Genomic DNA, 16,672 nt, shown 5'->3' with positions numbered 1-16,672 from the left:
TCGAGTACTAGTTACAAACAATAATCAGAATACAGGCAGACCCAGTATGTTTAAAAGTTATTTTTTCCCTCGTTCGTTGAAATTGTCTTGCTCGGGGAAGATTCATAGCTTCTTGCCTAGCTAGGGTTTGATGCTGACTGGAGTGTCAGGGTTTGACAACACTTTCCTACAATTAAATCGATCTCAAGGAGGACATTATGTCGATGTTTTATTGTGGAGAGGCAGTTTCTTTATAAAATCACAACGCAACAGCTCTTAGTCTCGTCCGAGGCTGTGAAGACATCCGTAGATGTCAGTTCGTTGATGTGCTGACGCAGGGTATGTATCCCTGACGTGTTGCCTCTCATGGCAAGCAAGAAGATTGCAAATGGCTTTTTGTATCGTCTCCTGGCCTCCTCCCGGAAGGGCTTGTGCGACAACCAAGCCAGGTCGATATCTAGCACTTGCACAAGGAGCTTTCCTCCCCAGTTTGGAGGATACCTGCGGACAGGTATCATCCCGGTTCAGACGGTGGAGCTGTACTTCCACTGCCTCGATTATTTGCTAGCGTAGAAATTGTGGGATGGGTGTTGTAAACCGAACATCTTGCACTGCTTTTCAACGCTCGGAATCTCCTCTCCGGCAGATTTTGAACTGTCCACAGTAAATGTGAAGTGTAACGCGGGTATACCTCTTAGTTTTTATTGAAAGCCTCAGGGCTTAGCGCGGCGATTCTGCGAAGTCGCCCACATGTCGTTTAGCATACCGGTCTGGGTGGTTCGGAAACCCGTGAAGTTTTAGTTGAGATCATATTGAGGTGCTGTGTTCGACCCATTTTGACAGGTCAGGGTCCAAGCGATGTGGACGAACCTCGCTTCTTGGTCACGGGTGCCTCAGGGCAAATAGGTGTTGAGCTGATTCCCCTTCTCAGGCAAAGGTCAGCTCCTCCTCGTGCATCAGATTGCAAATCGTCCCTCCTGCAGCTCTGTGTGATGTCAGCTATTGCCATGCAAGCACTGAGTGCTTGTGCTATGCTTCTGGCAGGCACCCCGACTGCGTGATTGCCTCAGATGTGCGCATGAACCGGGAGGTCACAGGCGCGGGGCCTTTCGTGTACTGTGACGTTCAGGACAAGGACAACCTCGCGCGCATCATCCTTGAGAATGGCATCAACACTGTGGTCCACCTAGCCACCCTGCTCTCAGGTCTGGCTCCCTGGGCCAACCTTTGTTTTTCCTGGCTTGCATGCTTTCCAGAGTGGGAAATGTGTAAGGAGCAATGAACAGTCTCATGGGTGGTGCAGCCATTGGAGAGCGCAACCCACAGCTGGCGTTGAAAGTCAACACCCAAGGCATCCAGGTGAGGCCCCAGATGGCTTCCACGCACCATGATGTGTATGATGATGCACCATGAGTTTCAGCAAAAAACAAATTAAATAGGACAGAGCTGCAAGGATGTTGAGCAGAGGCATTATGGCAACAGAATGTGCTGGAGCTGGCAGCGCAGCACAATCTGCGCGTGTATGCGCCGTCGACAATAGCTGTGTTTGGGCCGACCACGCCGCGCGAAGACACACCGGACTGCACTGTGAAGGAGCCAACCACCATGTACGGCATCACCAAGGTGTGGTGCCCTTTCAATGGCACGCTCTCTGACGCACATTGGCGCACAGAAATCCAGCAACATGCAGAAGGTCGTCAAACCAGCTCATACGGATCCTTTGAAGCTTCCCCCTTCTATCCCTCTCTAGCTGACCGCACGCCGCTCATGCACCTGCCTCCACTCTGCAGCCAAGGTATGGTATCATCACAAAATTTTCAGTTTCCTTCAAGTGAGTGAAAAAAACTGCCTGCACAGGTGCACCAGGAGCTACTGGGGCAGTACTACAGCCGAAAATACGGGGTGGACTTTCGTTCGCTGCGCTACCCCGGAGTCATTTCCTCGGCGACCCTTCCCGGGGGCGGCACGACAGACTACGCGGTGGAAATTTTCCATGCTGCGCTGACCACTGGCAGCTACGCGTGCTTCCTGGGACCTGACACTGCGCTGCCCTTCCTGTACATGCCCGACTGCCTGGCCGCCACCTACCAGCTCATGATGGCTGACAGCGCCTCCCTCTCCCAGGTGCACGCACATGCCTCTTATACGCATGGTCTCAGTGTGGCATTTGAGAGCAAGCCTTGGACTTTTAAGGGCAAGAATGTGGTGCAGAGTTGATGACCGGTAAACGAGCGGCTGACTCTTTTTGCAGAAGGTATCTAAATTTATAAGTCCTGTTGCTGGCAGCCATGTCTCTGCCATTCCACTGGCCGTGAGGCTCTTGAGTTTGAGTGAATGTTTCTTTGCCCTATGCCTTGGATGCTGTGGGATGGATGCTGCAACAATGCAAGTGAAGCACCAAGCAACGACGGAACATATGCACCATTGCTGGCGCAGACAACCTACAACGTGACAGCGATGAGCTTCACGCCGGCGGAGCTGTGCGCGGCAATCCAGCGGCGGCTGCCGGGATTCACCGTCGACTACCGGCCCGACTTCCGCGACGCAATCGCGCGCTCCTGGCCGCAGTCCGTAGATGACTCACCGGCGCGCGCCGACTGGGGCTGGCGCCCCGCCTTCGACATCGACGTGCGCCCACCGCCTCCTTATGCTGCTGTTCCTTGAGAAGTTATGCTCAAGTAGCTCATGAAATTTGTACTGTTGGCTGCATGCTTTGGCCACCAGCATCACTGGCTTGCCAAGAGCCGGATGGTGACCTGGATCCAAACTTGGGGCTGAGATGGGTTTTCGCAAGTGGGGCTGGTCAGGATCCAGCATGGATGCACTGCAGCACGTGCGCATGCTTCTGCGCTGAAGCATTTTGACTGCATGCATGCCAGGAAGGCTGGACTTTGATGACTTTGACCAATTCTCAAATTTATTTTGGTGGGGCAGGCAATGACGGACCACATGCTGACGGCGCTGGACGCGCAGCTGCGGGCAAAGAGGGAACGCGCAGCCAGCGGAAAACTCAGGCAGGCGACCGTAGATCCTCTGCTGAGGCCCCCCAGCGTGCATGCTGCATGAGCGCCCATGCTCGCACCTTTTAAGGCTTGGTTCTGGAGCTAGCTTGATCATGAGCCTCATGAGCCTGCGGCTAGCTAGATTGAGGCGTGGGGTGTTTACTTACTGCCCTTGGCCGCAGACCAGTTGGTCGGACTGTTGTCTGCGGCTCAATGTACTTTGTACCAACAAGTTGTGTCTGTAGAGGCAGGGATGCTGCCAATCGGATGAGAGTCTTCCCAGCACTGAGTTGTAGATCTATATAGAGAACAGTAGCATAGTGAAGCATTACGTGACGCAACTGTGATGGGAATAGCAAAGGCACTGCTTGACAAGCGTTTGCCTCCCAAGAGTGCACCCTGTATGGATTATTGTGGATTTTGCAGAATACTGCTATTTTTGGCTTGTTCGAATCCTGCCATATTACCGTGTTTGTATAATCAAATCAGACAGATATTGCCCATGTCATGATCAAGCAGAAATTCTCAAATGTAAATCAGGGGTGAGGAGTCCTCGCTGAGGACGCAGCATCAACCTTGAATAGGAACTCATTCCTCACACCCCCCGTGCAAGCCATGAAGACTGCCAGGAAATACAGTCTGTACTACTTAACATATCTTTCCAGTAGCACCAGAACCATGTGCCCTCGTCACACACCCTACTAGAAGGAATTGCAGTCAAAATGAGTGCGTTCCATTGCATTGTCTCCACTACTAACATCTATCTAGGCAAGTAATATGCACTACAAGGCTACTGTCTGTCACTGCACAATTTCCAAGCTCCGTCGGCGCTTTGAAGCATATTTGTCCTTGTGCTGCTGCCAGAGCGCCTTGAGCCCTGCAATGTACCGCGCATGGTACTCCTCCACCAGCTTCACTCCCTCCTCCGATTTCAAATCCCCTGCACGCAGCCCACACACTGCTTCAGAACAGCCGCTGCTCAGCGAGCTCTGCGAGTCCCTCGCTTTAATTCTCTCTGTGGCAGCAATGCACTTGCTTCACGACCGAGCGATAGTCATCACCGGTGACAGCAGAACAATCTTTTCACTGGTGCATGTATTCCTGTCGCCATGAGAGACCAGTGGACCTCTAAGTGGTGCACCCCATCACAGCAGAGTGAGCAGGGATGTGTAAGGCATAGGACAACATATTCCCACTTTGAAAAGCGGTGTGGTACGGACCTGTAAACTTGGGGACCGGGATGGGAGCCCCGACGACGGCGGTGAGCGGCACGCGGTGCGGCAGCATTCCCACGGGGAAGCCAAACAGGCCGCGGCCGTACACAAAGGGCAGCGTGAAGCCAGTGACCTTCTTCAGGCCGCGCTGGAAGCTGCGCGCCCAGCCCACCCTGCGCGTGTCCACCACTGTGACCACATCATTCTCGCCAAAGGTGTACACCGGCACCAGCGCCGCGCCAGTCTGCAGCGCGATCTTCACAAACCCCTTCCTGCGCGCGCAAAATACCCCGGACGCCGTCAGCCCCTACCGGTGCCACACGTGATTATTAAGATTGAAGAACACCTAAGCCATCCCTGCATATACACTCTATGGTCCCTGCACTGTGTTTGCCGGTTTTGTACGAAAAGGACCGAGCTTCCCGGCTTGCCCGCTAGCGTCATTGCTAGCAAGAGCTGCGAGGAGGTGGGCCTGTGGACACTCTACAGAACTCCCACAACAGATGCAGAATCAAAGCAGTCATCCAACACATGAACTGCAGACACACATGCAGTCTTCATGGCTAAGGCAAACTACTCAGACACCCTGAGCTGACAATGGGCATGGTGGCAGCATTTGTTACACAACAAGGATGTGTCAGCCAACATGAGGTGTCAGGCAGCAAATTGCCCTCCCACCCCATTTTCAAGATGAGTCACTGATGCAGGATTAGTCATATATGGAAAGGAAGCAGGGTACGCTTAGAACAGGGCGAACCGTTTGTTGAGGACGAGGTCGTTGAGGCCGGGGCCCGCCAGCAGGGCTTCCTCGGCGCCGCCAATGGCGAGCATGACGGCGCGGCCGGGCGCGGATGACAGCACCTGGCGCAGCGTCCAAGCATCGGCGTCCACAAAGCCCAGCAGCAGCATCAGCTCACGCGCTATGGGCGTGATGAAGTTCCACCTCAGCGTGGCTGTGAAACACACAAGTTGTGTGAGACAGACATGTGAACATGCACACCTTGCCTCCGGCAGGAACAGCTTTGGTAAGAAGAGAAAAAACCTGCGATCAGACGGTAGGATGAGAGCTGCAGCGCAATCTCAAGCTTGACAACGTACACGCTTGCAAGAGAAAGAGCTGCTAGTGTTTGCACAGGTGGGTTTGCACAGGTGGCCGACTGGTGGTGTTGAAAAACGAGTCATGCACCGCTCGCACCTACGCGCAGATCAATGCCGGGAAAGGTTCTGCTGAAGTTGGTCCCCTCGCTGGCGAACGTGGCCCATGCACTGATCGTCAGGACGCCATGCGGATGGAGCCTGCACAGCAATGTGAAAAATTTGAACGAATTAATGAGTGTTGATGCAGAACCTTGGACCACGGCTTGCATGCACATTCTGGCTGGATTTGTAAGCCCTGCCTTGCATGCAAAGGATCAGCAATGGAACATTGCCAGCAGGTGCCCTCACCCTAAGATGTAGCGCTTGCTGGGGTCCAGATCGGCTGTCTTTATGAGCCTGACAGGGAAGTAGTCTGCTAGATGTTTCCAGATCGACCAGTGCCTCAACCACGTGGGCCATGAGAGGTTGGCTGCCGCTTTCTTTCCAGGGCCGTACCAAATGTACAGAAGGTACCTGCGCAGCAAATAACTTGAGTGAACATGACCTGCAGCCTTTAGGTGAGTGAGAAATGTGATTCTGTGTAAGATTGTGGCAGGAGCTGTGAAGATGGCGCACAAGACGATAAGCCAAGAGACTCGAGGATTGAACAGCTGCCAGATGGTCAACACCCAAGCTGTTGGGGTGGTGAAATACAGACTCATTGCCCATATGGCTGCCACATATGGCATTACGCCCAATTTCTCGTTAGTTTGCGCTTTTGACATCTTATCGTTTATTGTTGAAGGACCAGAATAATTAGGAACGTTCCCCTATCAGCTTAGGGAACAAAGCTGCTGATCTGTGCTGATCTGAGAAGGCCACAAGAGACAAGGAAGCATTAGCGCGCAAACTACATCAAAATGCCAGCAATCAATGACAATCAATGGACCTCCCTCGTTTGACCGTGACTCGAAGACGCTGGCGCTACAGAATTGGGGCGTCTTATGCAGGCTTTACGTAAAGACAGATTAAGCATGCAGTGGCTTCAACCAGCCTCACGATGTGTGTGCGAATCGTTGATTCCGATTATGAGCAGATAATTCAATGACCAAGGTTTGATTGTAATCTGCTGCAACATTAGGCGTGCTTGGGCGAGCTTGGGCGATGAGTCAGGGAACCAGAAGTCAGTCGAAGCGCCCAGCGCAGGGCAGCCCAGGGCAGTCAGATGAGGAGATGGAGCCGCCCCTCCACGATCTCCTTCTTGCAAAGGTCGAGTCTATGATCCACGGCCTGGAAAGCAAGCTTGACAGTAAGCTGGACGAGAAATTTGGGGCCCTCTTCCCTCAGCTGAAGGCAGAGCTCAAGGCAGAGCTGAAAACCGAGCTGAAGGATGAGGTGGTGGCTGAGCTGAAGGCAGAGCTGCTGCCTCTCCTGCGCGCTGAGCTGGCCAAGGACACGCAGACCAGAGCCGCCTCCAACGATGAAGCAGTGGTGAACAAAGTGCACCATCTGGAGTCTGTGGTGGAGTCTCAGGCCCGCCAAGCCAGGAGTGCCAACCTGATCTGCCATGGTCTGGCAGAGGACAACACAGAGAATGTCTCAGCCCGCGTGGCAGCGCTGTTTGACAGCAACAGCGGCCCCCCTGCTGTTGTCAGCGAAGCTCGCCGCCTCGGTGCCCCCAGCGCCACGCGCACCAAGCCGCGCCCCGTGCTCATCAGCTTCAGCGGCGTGGCAGCCAAGCACGCTGCCCTCAAGCACAGCAAAGCCCTGCGCCAGCGCCAGATTTTCCTGGATCCCGACCTCACCCCGCAGCAGCAGCGCATCCGCGTCAGCATGCGCCCACACTATGTCGCCCTGAAGACAGCCGGCAAGCAGCCCTTCTGGCGCGAGGAGCGCCTCTTCGTCCGGGAGGGCGACCGCGTGCGTGAGCACATGCCTGTGCCTGGGCCTCCCCCGGCTGCCGCGCCGGGCGCCGCTGCCGCCCCGGGTGCTGCCACTGCCGGGCCCTCTCAGGCCGCGCCTTCCTCCCCCGGCCGCGCCGACTCCTACGCCGAAGCAGTGCGCCGCTAGGAAGTCTCCAGCCGCCTATCGCTGCGTATATTGTCCTGGAATGTCAATGGCTTACATGCTAGCAAAATATCCTTGTGGGACACGGCAGCCTATCTTGACCAGTTCGATATTGTACTTCTGACTGAGGCCCGTTGCTTGACCTGGGATGACTCGATCTTGCCTCACCACTCTGTGACTTTCACGGCTGCTAGTGAAGAGGGCAAGGCGGGTGAAGGCATTGTTGTTGCGGTTCGGAAGCACCGTGATTACCACGCACAAGACTGGGTGTCAGACACTGACAGTGCCTTATGGGTGAAAGTGCAGTTTGAGGGGGACTCTACACCGCTGCTGATTGGCTCCAGCTATGTGCCTCCAGCGGGTTCCCGGCAATTGCAGACTGTGGACCTGACCAGTCGATTTACGGGCTTATGTGCAGAAGTTGTTGCCGCTCGTGCTCAGGGCAATGTGATCCTGGCAGGAGACTTCAATGCTCGTGTGTCAAATTTGCCTGACGCTGATGACAGCAATACTCGAGGCTGCACTGATGAAGGTGTCAATGCTCATGGGCTGCGCCTGTTAGATTTTTGCAAGGAAACTGACATGCTCATATGCTCTGGCAGAGTGCTAGGAGACCTTGAAGCAGTGCCTACCTTTAAGGCCAGAACCCATACTCAGGCAACTAGACCTGATCATGTTCTCGTTTCCGCTGATGCGCTCCCCTTGATTTCTCATCTTGTTGTGAACACTGGTAGAAAAGACTCTGATCATCATCCTATTGAGATGACGTTGCAAGTGAATGTGGCTGCCAGTGTTCCCTTACCATGTATTGGGGCGCCATTGTCACGAGTGAAATGGCAGCCCAGTGCTAGGAATGCGTATGCTGCTGTTTTGCGCAATGTTGCCAGTGCAAGTCTTGACGCCTGCACAGGCCATGCTGTGGCTGGGGAACTTGATGCAGCCTTTCAGACCCTGGAGGCGGGGATCCGGGAGGCCGCAGCCGCGAACAGCATGCCGGCCCGCACCGGGCGCCATCAGCGCAAGGCGCGTGCCGACGCGCCCTTCTTCGATTCGGAGTGCCGCCAGCTTAAACGGGACGTCCGCGCCCGCGCGCGGTGCGGGGGCGATCCAGCCGAAGTGCGCGCGCTGGAGCGTGCCTACCACAACACCGTCCGCCACAAACGGCGCGCTCACCGGCTCGCGCAACTGCGCCGCCTGCTTGATGATTTGCACAGTGACCCCCGAGCCTTCTGGAAGCGGCTCAAGTCTCAGCAGTCTGATATACCTGAGCAGCTCAAGCCAGTGCAATTGTGGGCTGGCTATCTCAAGCGGGTTGCAAACTTGCAGTTGCCACTCATTGCTGAGCTGCCCCACTTGTCTTTCCCTGTCCAGCCCAGTGCTCCTGTTGCCCATGTTGATGCTCTCAATGCACCCATCTCTCTTGGGGAGGTGCTTGCTGGGCTCAAAAGTTTACACAATGGTCGTGCCACCGGAGTGCAAGGTTTACCAGCTGAGCTGTTTCGGTATGCAAAAGATGAGCGGGCGCCAGGCATGCCTCCTCCGGAAAATGTCCTGGCGCATGCTTTGGTGGCTGTGCTGAACTCTGCATTTGTGGCTGGGCAAGTGCCACCCTCTGTGAATGGTAGCCTGATCACCCCTGTGCACAAGAAAGGCAGCAAGCTTGACATGCTCAATTATAGACCCATTGCCGTTACTGAGCCCATCATGCGCTTGTATGCTGGCATATTGAATTCTCGTATTCTGAAGTACACAGAGGGGGCTGGATTGCGTGCAGCCACACAGGCTGGCTTTAGGCCAAAACTGTCTACGGCCCACCAGCTATTCACCTTGCAGCATTTTATCGACCGGCAAAACCATGCTAAGCAGCCCTTGTATTGTTGCTTTCTTGATCTGAAGGGTGCTTATGACAGAGTGAATCGGGTGTTGCTCTGGGAGAGTCTGCGTCGCCTGGGCATTGATGGCCACCTGCTCTCTGCCATTCAGTCTTTGTATGCCAATTCTACGGTTGCCATTAAGATTGGGAGCAGGAAGGGTCCTAGTTTGCCCTCTGAGACAGGATTGAAGCAGGGTTGCCCCCTTAGCCCAACGCTGTTTGGCTTGTTTGCAGATGGCCTGCACAGGCACTTGCTGCAGAGGTGCCCTGGGGTTGGCCCGCAGTTGCGTCCTGGCAGTTGTGTACCAGATCTAGGCTATGCCGATGACTTTGCTTTGCTCGCCACCACACCTGCTCATTTGCAACGCTTGATTGATGCAGCTGCTGAGTTTTGTGAACAAACGGGAATGGTCATCAGTGTTGACAAAACAAAGATTGTGGTGTTCTCTTCAAGTTTGCCAGGACCTTTTCAATGGCTTTGTGGTGGTGCGCCTTTACATTGGGTTCAGCAGTTTGAGTACCTGGGTGCCCTTTTTGACGGTGCCCAAGGCATTAATCTCACCTTTGGCAAGCTTCACAGGAACATGTGGGGTGTGTGGGCACAGCTCAAGCAGCAATATGGGAAGTTGCATTGCAGCATGTCAGCTGGCCTGTTGTTGCGCCTATATGATGCATGTGTGCCGCCGACTGCCTCCTACGGTTGTGAGGTGTGGGGCCTGCGCAGCCTTCCTGGTGGCGACAGCCGGCGGGGCCGGGCTGCCTTGGCCTCCTCTCACCTGAAAATTCTGAGAGACATTGCTGGCGTCCCCACCTCTGTGCATGGTGCCATCTTGCTTAAGGAGTTGAATCAGCAGACCCTTGATTGTGTGTGGTGGCGGCGCATTATCAAGTTCTGGAACAATTTGGCTGCCTTGCCTGCAAATAATTTTCACAGGCAAGTGGCCCTTGATGATTGTTGGGATGCCATAACCCGTAATGTTAAGAATTGGGCTTGGGCCTTCATGCGGGGCTTGCGCCGAATTGGGTATGAGTTTGTTATTCGGTTTGACACCCTTGTTCCTGTGGAAGTTGATGCTGTGATGCAGCTGCTAGATGCGCAAGCACTGCAGGTTTGGGATGACATTGACATTTGCCCTAGGACCTGCCCGTCCAGCAATGCCACCTTGTGTACATATCACAGATGGTTTGCTAGGCCAGCTTGTGTGCGCCACCCTTGCCAGCTCTTACAGCAGCCTTTGAGTGCCCGTTGCTTGCGTATACTGTTGAAGTTCAGGATGGGTTGTCATAGTCTGCCCAATGTCTCGGGCCGCTGGGCAAGGATTCCCCGGCCCCAGCGTTTGTGCATGCGTTGTGCCCAGCAGGTTATTGGGGATGAGCGCCACCTTGTGTTTGAGTGCCCTGCCTTGCAATCTGTTCGGGACAGATATCCTGGGCTGTTTGGTGCAGCCATTGTGACGATGCAGCAATTCATGTGGCAGTTGGACATTGTTGGTGTTGCACATTTTGTGATGGATTGTTTTGATTATTTGGATGCTGCCAGTTCATCCAATCAGCCCTAGGCGGCTGGAGTGATGTAATCTTCCTTCCTTCCTTCCTTAGGTCCTTCAGCCTCCAAGCAGCAAGGTATACATAAGTATAGGTGGCTGCAGACGTCGACGCCCTGCATGTATGCCCCAAGCTATGGCCTTTGGCTGTGGGTTTGCCGACCTGTAATAATAATAATAATAACGCGCCAAAAAAGATTACACACCTGTCACCACAGGGCCCAGGTGGTGACCGAGTTGTACAAGAGTGGAACAAACTGAGTTTCGGTCTAGCTACTGTACAGCCCCCTACAGGAATCTTTGAATGCAGGGATACACAGGCACCCTCAGTCAGAACAAGCATACATGAGCAGTACAGCACGGCTGCGCGTATTTCTATAAAAAAAAGCTGAAGCGAACTGCAACGATGCAAATTCATGGCCCACAATAAGCAGAACCCTGTACAGCACATCTCCTGCAGCATCAACCCAACCTGGACAAACCCCCCATTCCCCACTTCTTGCTTGAATGTCTTGCCTCGATATGACGCCAGCTGCCATGTGTGCCCTGACCTAGCTGCTTCTGAGAAATCTTTGTGTGCACTCTACGCCAAGCAGGCTGGTGCTCTAATTCATACGCGGAAGCAAAGATGGATAGCGTCTAGCATGACACTTGCGCGTCAGATGCTAGCAGACAAGGAGGCCAGCAAATAAACGTTGCTCTTTACTTAATCCCTGCTGTGCTCTGACACAAATCCACAGGGTCTTGATCACTGCTTTGCTGACTGCCCGCCATTATGCGATCTCCCTTTTCTTTTGTTCCCGGGAAACAGGCTTGGATTTGTTTTGAGGCTGACTGATCAGGCAATCTCCAGTTGCATCAGAATCTGAAGCGGAGCACGATGCATGAGATGTTGTCATTGCTGCCCCGCCCATATGCTTCATCTGTCAGCTTCTTGGCTGCCTTCTCAGCATCCTGCAAACAGAAAGTGAGCTATAATCTCTCTGATTCCAACAGCATGGAGGGGTTGCACTGCCAAACCGGGCAGCCCTATTGGAAGAAGTAAGGCATGAGACAGGGTACAAAAGACAAACTGACAGACATGCCAGCTTGATCGATGCGCACCGGGATGTCTTTGATGAGGTTGACGGCCTCATCATTGGAGAGCACGTCCCAGAGGCCGTCCGATGCCAGGATCAGGGTCTCATCCTGTGAGGTCAGCTTCTCCTCGCGCACATCCGGAGTGGCCACCTGCAGCCCCCACACAAACCCTGTCAAGTACATCTCCTATCTTCTGGCGCTCGCTCTGCCTTGATGTCTGCATACCTCTTCTCTAATTGCAGATCGACAGCAGGTATCAAAGAAGACAGGGCAGTTCCTGGATATCCTGGATATGTACTCTGTATTGTCTGCATGTCAACATCTCTGTCTACTCTTAGTGTCTTTGCTGAGCAGGCTCAGGCATAGAAGTGCCAGCTGTCACACTAAGGGAAGATCCACTATTATGTGAGGACACCCGTGTAATACAGTGGCTGGCTGTGCAATTGGGGAGATCCTTGTGCCCTGAGGGGTAGGAGGGCACTGCGCACCACGTAGCGTTTGAGGAGGCGGTCTCCAAACGCGCGCGAGACGGCCAGCACGCCGCCGACGCGCCAGGTGCCGGCCCAGACCACCACGCCGCCGGCCGCCTCTATGCGGCTGCGCTCGTCCGACCGGTTCGGCTTGTGGTCCTCGCTCAGCGCAATCGCTGCGCACCACCCACCCAAATCACTCCTCCCGGCCCATTCGAGTCCGCCACATCACTTATAACTCCTCTCAAACCATTCCATCATCCTTCACGTGTGGCTGGTCAAATTGAGGGGCGGTTTCATTGCCCAAAACGCGGCCAGCAGACTTTGCAATGCCGGTTTGTGAAAGCACATCTTCTGCTCCAGAGATTGCTGTGCTCTAGAGACTGCTGCGGTGTTGCTCCACAACAGGCCCAGGGGTCTTGCAGAGGAAGCAAACATGGCGAGCAGAGGGAATTGGGGGCGCACCTTTGCCGCCGCGTGAGAGGACGGCCCTGGAGTCACCCACGTGCGCCACCACGACAGTGTGATCCAGCAGGACTGCTGTCACGGCGGTGCACCCATCGTCCCGGTTTGCGCCGGTCTCCGCCTGCAGATACCGCTTGTCGGTCTCCACAAACGCCTCACCTGGATCAGACATCGCCAGGTTCAAATCCAGCTGCAGAGCAGCTCAATACCTGATCTTGGAGCAAACGACAATGAGCAAATGAGACAGCGGTTTTTGTAAAATTTGCTGGCAACATTGTAGTCTGAGAAACTGTGAGGGTTCTTTTCTTTGTAGGCCACTCCAATGATATGTGTTGGCACACCAAGCCAGGCAATAATGCTACAGAAATGGGTGGCTTACCAAGAGCCAAGGATACGTCGGAAGGGAATTGCGCATTGCTTAGTAAGCTGTCAAAAAGGTTTTCGCGCACGAAATCAGCAGCGTGTGGGCCGCCATGGCCTGCACAAGGACAGCGGTGATTAGGCACAAGGGCAGAGGGGTACAGAGAAAGGACAAGGGAGTGAAAAGTGAGTACGCTCCTTCAAAGAAAACAACGTGGGTGCAGGGGCTGAATGTCGCATGCACGTACCGTCAAAGATCCCAAAGAGACCGACTGTTCCGGCCTTGCCTTGAATGTCCTTGAACTGCAGCAACAGAACGTCACCCAGGTCAAAGTCAGCAGGGCAGTGATGGTGGAACATAGCGCGTTGCTTATAACAGGAGTTGTAGATCTGAAAATAGGGAGTGAGATCCACTCACATCTGCGTAGAAGAAATCCTCCATGCCCGCGCGCTTTCCTTTCAGGACTGAGTAACCAAAACTGACCTTATTATCGTTCCTGCAAATTATTACCTGGTGCGTCAGAATAAAAGAAACGCCAGTCCTGATCTTTAGATAGTTAGTGCAAATAGATCATCGCCTCTCATCGTTCGACAGACAAAACCAAGGGGTTCCAACACTAAACTTCTTCGTCAGCATCCCTGACTCTTCGGTGCACAGGTGGCAGAGGTAACTGCACCTGACATCTCCTCCAGTAAGGAATCCAGTGATAGGTTGCGTAGCTGATTTGGAAGTGTGGCTGTTGGGACTGCTACTGCTGCCGGAGTGTTTGCCACTGCTACTGCCAAAAAGCGAGCTCAGGAATTGCATTTTAATCACTGAACGCGTCGATCCCGTCCCTGTGATCTACTCTTCGATCATACAAGACACATGAAACGTCACGAACGCCCAAAGAGCCATGCCAAGCCTATGCACGAGTCTTGGAAGAGGAGAAAGTGCACAAGAACCGTGTCCGACTACTTTTCGGTGCTAAACCGTCATTGCTGATAATAGCTATAGCATCGAAAATTTTTCAAAATTTGGATTTAGTAAGGCACCTTAACTTTGGAAGGAAGAAGACTTTGAGAACACCGACTGAAGTTGGGAGTCGCGTCATCGATGACTACTTTATGGAGAACTTGGGAAGAACCCGTTGACCGAGTCAGCCTTTCGTCCTCCCCTAGATTTTGACCTTCTTTCCATTGACACACTCAATCTTACTGAAGATGCTGTATCATATGACCCAGATAAATGGGAAGACACACACTTATATGGTGCCATGGAGCCATTGCGGCCGCGGCATGCCTGCCAGGTGCCAGTGCGCACAATGTGCACACTCAGCCTGAGGCTGCCGCATTGCGCAGTGCGGCTCAGCTGACAACCATGCAGCCGCAGCACTGTGACTAGCCCTCTGGGTGTCATACCACTGGCATTGGCAGCGCCTCCAGTGCAAACCGCAAATTTGGTAAATCAGAGACACTTGAACATGGTGTCTCCACTTGCATGCATCTGGCCTATCCTTAGCACGTGCCGATCGCCAGCCTGTGGAAGCCTGTGCTCTCTGGCGGAATCTGACCTGGACTAGGACGCGGCCCACAACAGTCGTGGGCCCATTGGCGCCTGAAATCCCAAGTGCAGTACATCAAAAAAGTTTAAAGAGTTGCTCAAAGGCCTGGAGAAGAGGTGGACCAGGGTTCCGAGGTGGGCAAGCGCGCAGGAAGCGTGCCAGGAGAGCAACGATGACCTTCGTCAGCGTGTCAGCGTCAAGTTCCGTTCGATGTTCCCCTCGAGCACGAGGCTTCCAGGTATGACATGCTCGTTGTGTATGACCACCTTTTGAATTAGAGACTGTGCGATTGGGGGCCGCGCATGGCTCTATTGGGCCGGTTGGCCACCGGCCCGATGTAGTAGGAGTCTTGTGCCTGGCAATGCTGTGAAGCAACAAACACCGCAAGTGCAACAATACCATAAGATTCGTGGTATTTTACCGTGTACATGCTTACCTTCAGCATGTAAATGGCCGAACAAGGCGGAAACAGCTGGGTTCAGGATGTGCTGAGTCAGGATATCTGGAATGGCACAGGTGGTGAGGGCGGTTACCAGCACAACACTGCGAGAGATGGCAGATCGGTACTACGATGCAGGCCGGCCTGCGCTCCCCAGGAAGGTCACGGGGAAGAGCGTTCAGACCTGGAGTGTGTGCACCTTGTCCAAAGTCGATGACAGGTGAGCCTCCACATCAGTGACGATCGTTGACAGGCAGTGTCATAAACAGGACAGATGTGCATTTTCGCCCATCTATGTGATGTGCATTTGGCAACAGTGTTGACGGTTGATGTGGAATTGGTGGTGCAGGTCTGAGTTGATTCTGTCCTCAAGAGACACCCCACTTGCGGCCCAAGCGCCACCCACAGCGGTGCACTGGGTCAGGGTTGCTGATCAGGACAGTTTACAACCCGCGATTTTGGAGCGTATTATTTGCGAGTGAGCGATTCAGCTCACTCCCGCCCAGCAGAGATTTTGATGGCAAGGCTCGGCCTTGTCCCTCTGCAAACTGAAATTTTTTAGATGCCTAAAAGCAGCTGCAACCGGCAAAGCTGGTTCAGATGTGCATGGAGGAGCATCAGGGAGAGGTTTTACATCCAAAGCAAGTCTCAGGCAAGCAGTGAAATTATCTTTTAATGACCATGGTACTGGCACCATCGTCCCTACCTTTTGCAGCCTACTGGTATTTGAAGATACTGCAATCTGTGAGAGTCGCATGAGGATTTTCTGGCAAGGGCTTGATGCTGCATCATGCGGACATGTGTCAATTTTGGCTGGACGAATGCAATTTGCACGGTAGCAAGCTTGCAGCGGCGCTTGAGTTTTGTTTACGTGTTCCTGCTCGTCTTGGGCGCAATTTTGGATCTATCGTATTATTTGGAGAGCCATCTATGTGTGACAACTACAGCATATGTGCAAAATGCTGCATGCTGTTTTATTAGGGTAGATCATGCTGTACATTTTGAAAGGACCTGGCAAATCTGAACGGATTGTTCCATTCCGGGTTCTGTCCCATGGCCATCATGAGTTGGTTGCAGGCAGCTGAGAGTATGTGTGCATTCGGCATCAAGTCATCAAAGTGTGTAGCACAAACTGTTTAGAAAACATTGTCGGCCCTCGGGTTAATTGGCAGTTCGGAGTTGTGTGAGGATCCTTGGGAAATTTGGATAAATGAGCATGATAAGAAAAGGTGAGTGGCATTTATGGCTGAAGAGGATCCTACATGTGTAAGAGTATGCACAAACTTCCGGGCCCCAGAACTTTTGAGTGTGTCGATTGCACTATTTCCAGGGTTCTCTGTTGCTAGTGATCGCTTGTTACAGGCACTTCATGTCATCCTGATCCCGAACTGGTGGTACAACAACGCGCACACGCCTCACAGTAAGCCAAGAGCTCTGCTGAATCTTTTCAATCCTACAAAAGGAACCAGAGGCAGCCCCCATCACAACAAGACAATCAATCCAATGTTCTTCATCCGGCCCCTCAGCACTTGTCATCTATTTAAGAGATATCATCGTT

At 53.4% G+C, this 16,672-nt stretch overlaps 6 protein-coding genes across 6 annotated transcripts; 3 read left to right on the top strand and 3 right to left on the bottom strand.

Moving 5' to 3' along the window:
- The first annotated feature begins 185 nt into the window (after nucleotides 1-185).
- COCSUDRAFT_66520 (NAD(P)-binding protein) lies at nucleotides 186-4,454 on the top strand. The gene is made up of 9 exons (XM_005646726.1): nucleotides 186-490; nucleotides 823-916; nucleotides 1,024-1,184; nucleotides 1,283-1,338; nucleotides 1,462-1,602; nucleotides 1,837-2,103; nucleotides 2,416-2,607; nucleotides 2,914-3,921; nucleotides 4,202-4,454. Exons 1-8 carry the CDS (start codon nucleotides 346-348, stop codon nucleotides 3,043-3,045), a joined length of 1,188 nt encoding a protein of 395 aa, XP_005646783.1. The 5' UTR covers nucleotides 186-345; the 3' UTR covers nucleotides 3,046-3,921; nucleotides 4,202-4,454.
- A 482-nt stretch (nucleotides 4,455-4,936) lies between these two features.
- On the bottom strand, nucleotides 4,937-6,057 carry COCSUDRAFT_83467 (hypothetical protein; the record flags this gene model as incomplete). Its single annotated transcript, XM_005646997.1, has 4 exons — nucleotides 4,937-5,148; nucleotides 5,391-5,491; nucleotides 5,642-5,806; nucleotides 5,909-6,057. The coding sequence occupies 4 exons, from the start codon at nucleotides 6,055-6,057 to the stop codon at nucleotides 4,937-4,939; spliced, it is 627 nt and encodes a 208-aa protein (XP_005647054.1).
- A 379-nt stretch (nucleotides 6,058-6,436) lies between these two features.
- Nucleotides 6,437-7,342, top strand: COCSUDRAFT_42595 (hypothetical protein; the record flags this gene model as incomplete). The annotated part of the gene is made up of 1 exon (XM_005646725.1): nucleotides 6,437-7,342. One exon carries the CDS (start codon nucleotides 6,437-6,439, stop codon nucleotides 7,340-7,342), a length of 906 nt encoding a protein of 301 aa, XP_005646782.1.
- A 297-nt stretch (nucleotides 7,343-7,639) lies between these two features.
- On the bottom strand, nucleotides 7,640-8,391 carry COCSUDRAFT_33464 (hypothetical protein). The gene has a single exon (XM_005646724.1). It carries the CDS (start codon nucleotides 8,351-8,353, stop codon nucleotides 8,162-8,164), a length of 192 nt encoding a protein of 63 aa, XP_005646781.1. The 5' UTR covers nucleotides 8,354-8,391; the 3' UTR covers nucleotides 7,640-8,161.
- Nucleotides 8,392-11,614: 3,223 nt separating this feature from the next.
- On the bottom strand, nucleotides 11,615-14,225 carry COCSUDRAFT_36967 (protein phosphatase 2C catalytic subunit; the record flags this gene model as incomplete). The annotated part of the gene is made up of 8 exons (XM_005646723.1): nucleotides 11,615-11,710; nucleotides 11,861-11,986; nucleotides 12,325-12,482; nucleotides 12,772-12,930; nucleotides 13,151-13,249; nucleotides 13,380-13,434; nucleotides 13,550-13,628; nucleotides 14,167-14,225. 8 exons carry the CDS (start codon nucleotides 14,223-14,225, stop codon nucleotides 11,615-11,617), a joined length of 831 nt encoding a protein of 276 aa, XP_005646780.1.
- A 529-nt stretch (nucleotides 14,226-14,754) lies between these two features.
- On the top strand, nucleotides 14,755-16,394 carry COCSUDRAFT_53738 (hypothetical protein). The gene is made up of 3 exons (XM_005646722.1): nucleotides 14,755-14,913; nucleotides 15,192-15,334; nucleotides 15,464-16,394. Exons 1-3 carry the CDS (start codon nucleotides 14,848-14,850, stop codon nucleotides 15,594-15,596), a joined length of 342 nt encoding a protein of 113 aa, XP_005646779.1. The 5' UTR covers nucleotides 14,755-14,847; the 3' UTR covers nucleotides 15,597-16,394.
- Nucleotides 16,395-16,672: the final 278 nt, after the last annotated feature.

This window comes from Coccomyxa subellipsoidea (genome assembly GCF_000258705.1).
Source record: "Coccomyxa subellipsoidea C-169, whole genome shotgun sequence".
Lineage (NCBI taxonomy): Eukaryota > Viridiplantae > Chlorophyta > Trebouxiophyceae > Coccomyxaceae > Coccomyxa > Coccomyxa subellipsoidea.
Note: the sequence above shows the minus strand (reverse complement) of the source record. Positions and strands in the feature narration are given on the sequence as shown.

Excerpts from the sequence above, each read along its gene's own strand:
- COCSUDRAFT_66520 (XM_005646726.1), top strand. The coding sequence starts at position 346 with ATGGCAAGCAAGAAGATTGCAAATGGCTTTTTGTATCGTCTCCTGGCC. Across the intron at positions 917-1,023 it reads ATTCCCCTTCTCAGGCAAAG|GCACCCCGACTGCGTGATTG; the intron begins GTCAGCTCCTCC and ends TGCTTCTGGCAG. Across the intron at positions 2,608-2,913 it reads GCCCCGCCTTCGACATCGAC|GCAATGACGGACCACATGCT; the intron begins GTGCGCCCACCG and ends TTGGTGGGGCAG.
- COCSUDRAFT_33464 (XM_005646724.1), bottom strand. The coding sequence starts at position 8,353 with ATGGCGCCCGGTGCGGGCCGGCATGCTGTTCGCGGCTGCGGCCTCCCG.
- COCSUDRAFT_53738 (XM_005646722.1), top strand. The coding sequence starts at position 14,848 with ATGACCTTCGTCAGCGTGTCAGCGTCAAGTTCCGTTCGATGTTCCCCT. Across the intron at positions 14,914-15,191 it reads CTCGAGCACGAGGCTTCCAG|GTGGTGAGGGCGGTTACCAG; the intron begins GTATGACATGCT and ends GGAATGGCACAG. Across the intron at positions 15,335-15,463 it reads TTGTCCAAAGTCGATGACAG|GTCTGAGTTGATTCTGTCCT; the intron begins GTGAGCCTCCAC and ends TTGGTGGTGCAG.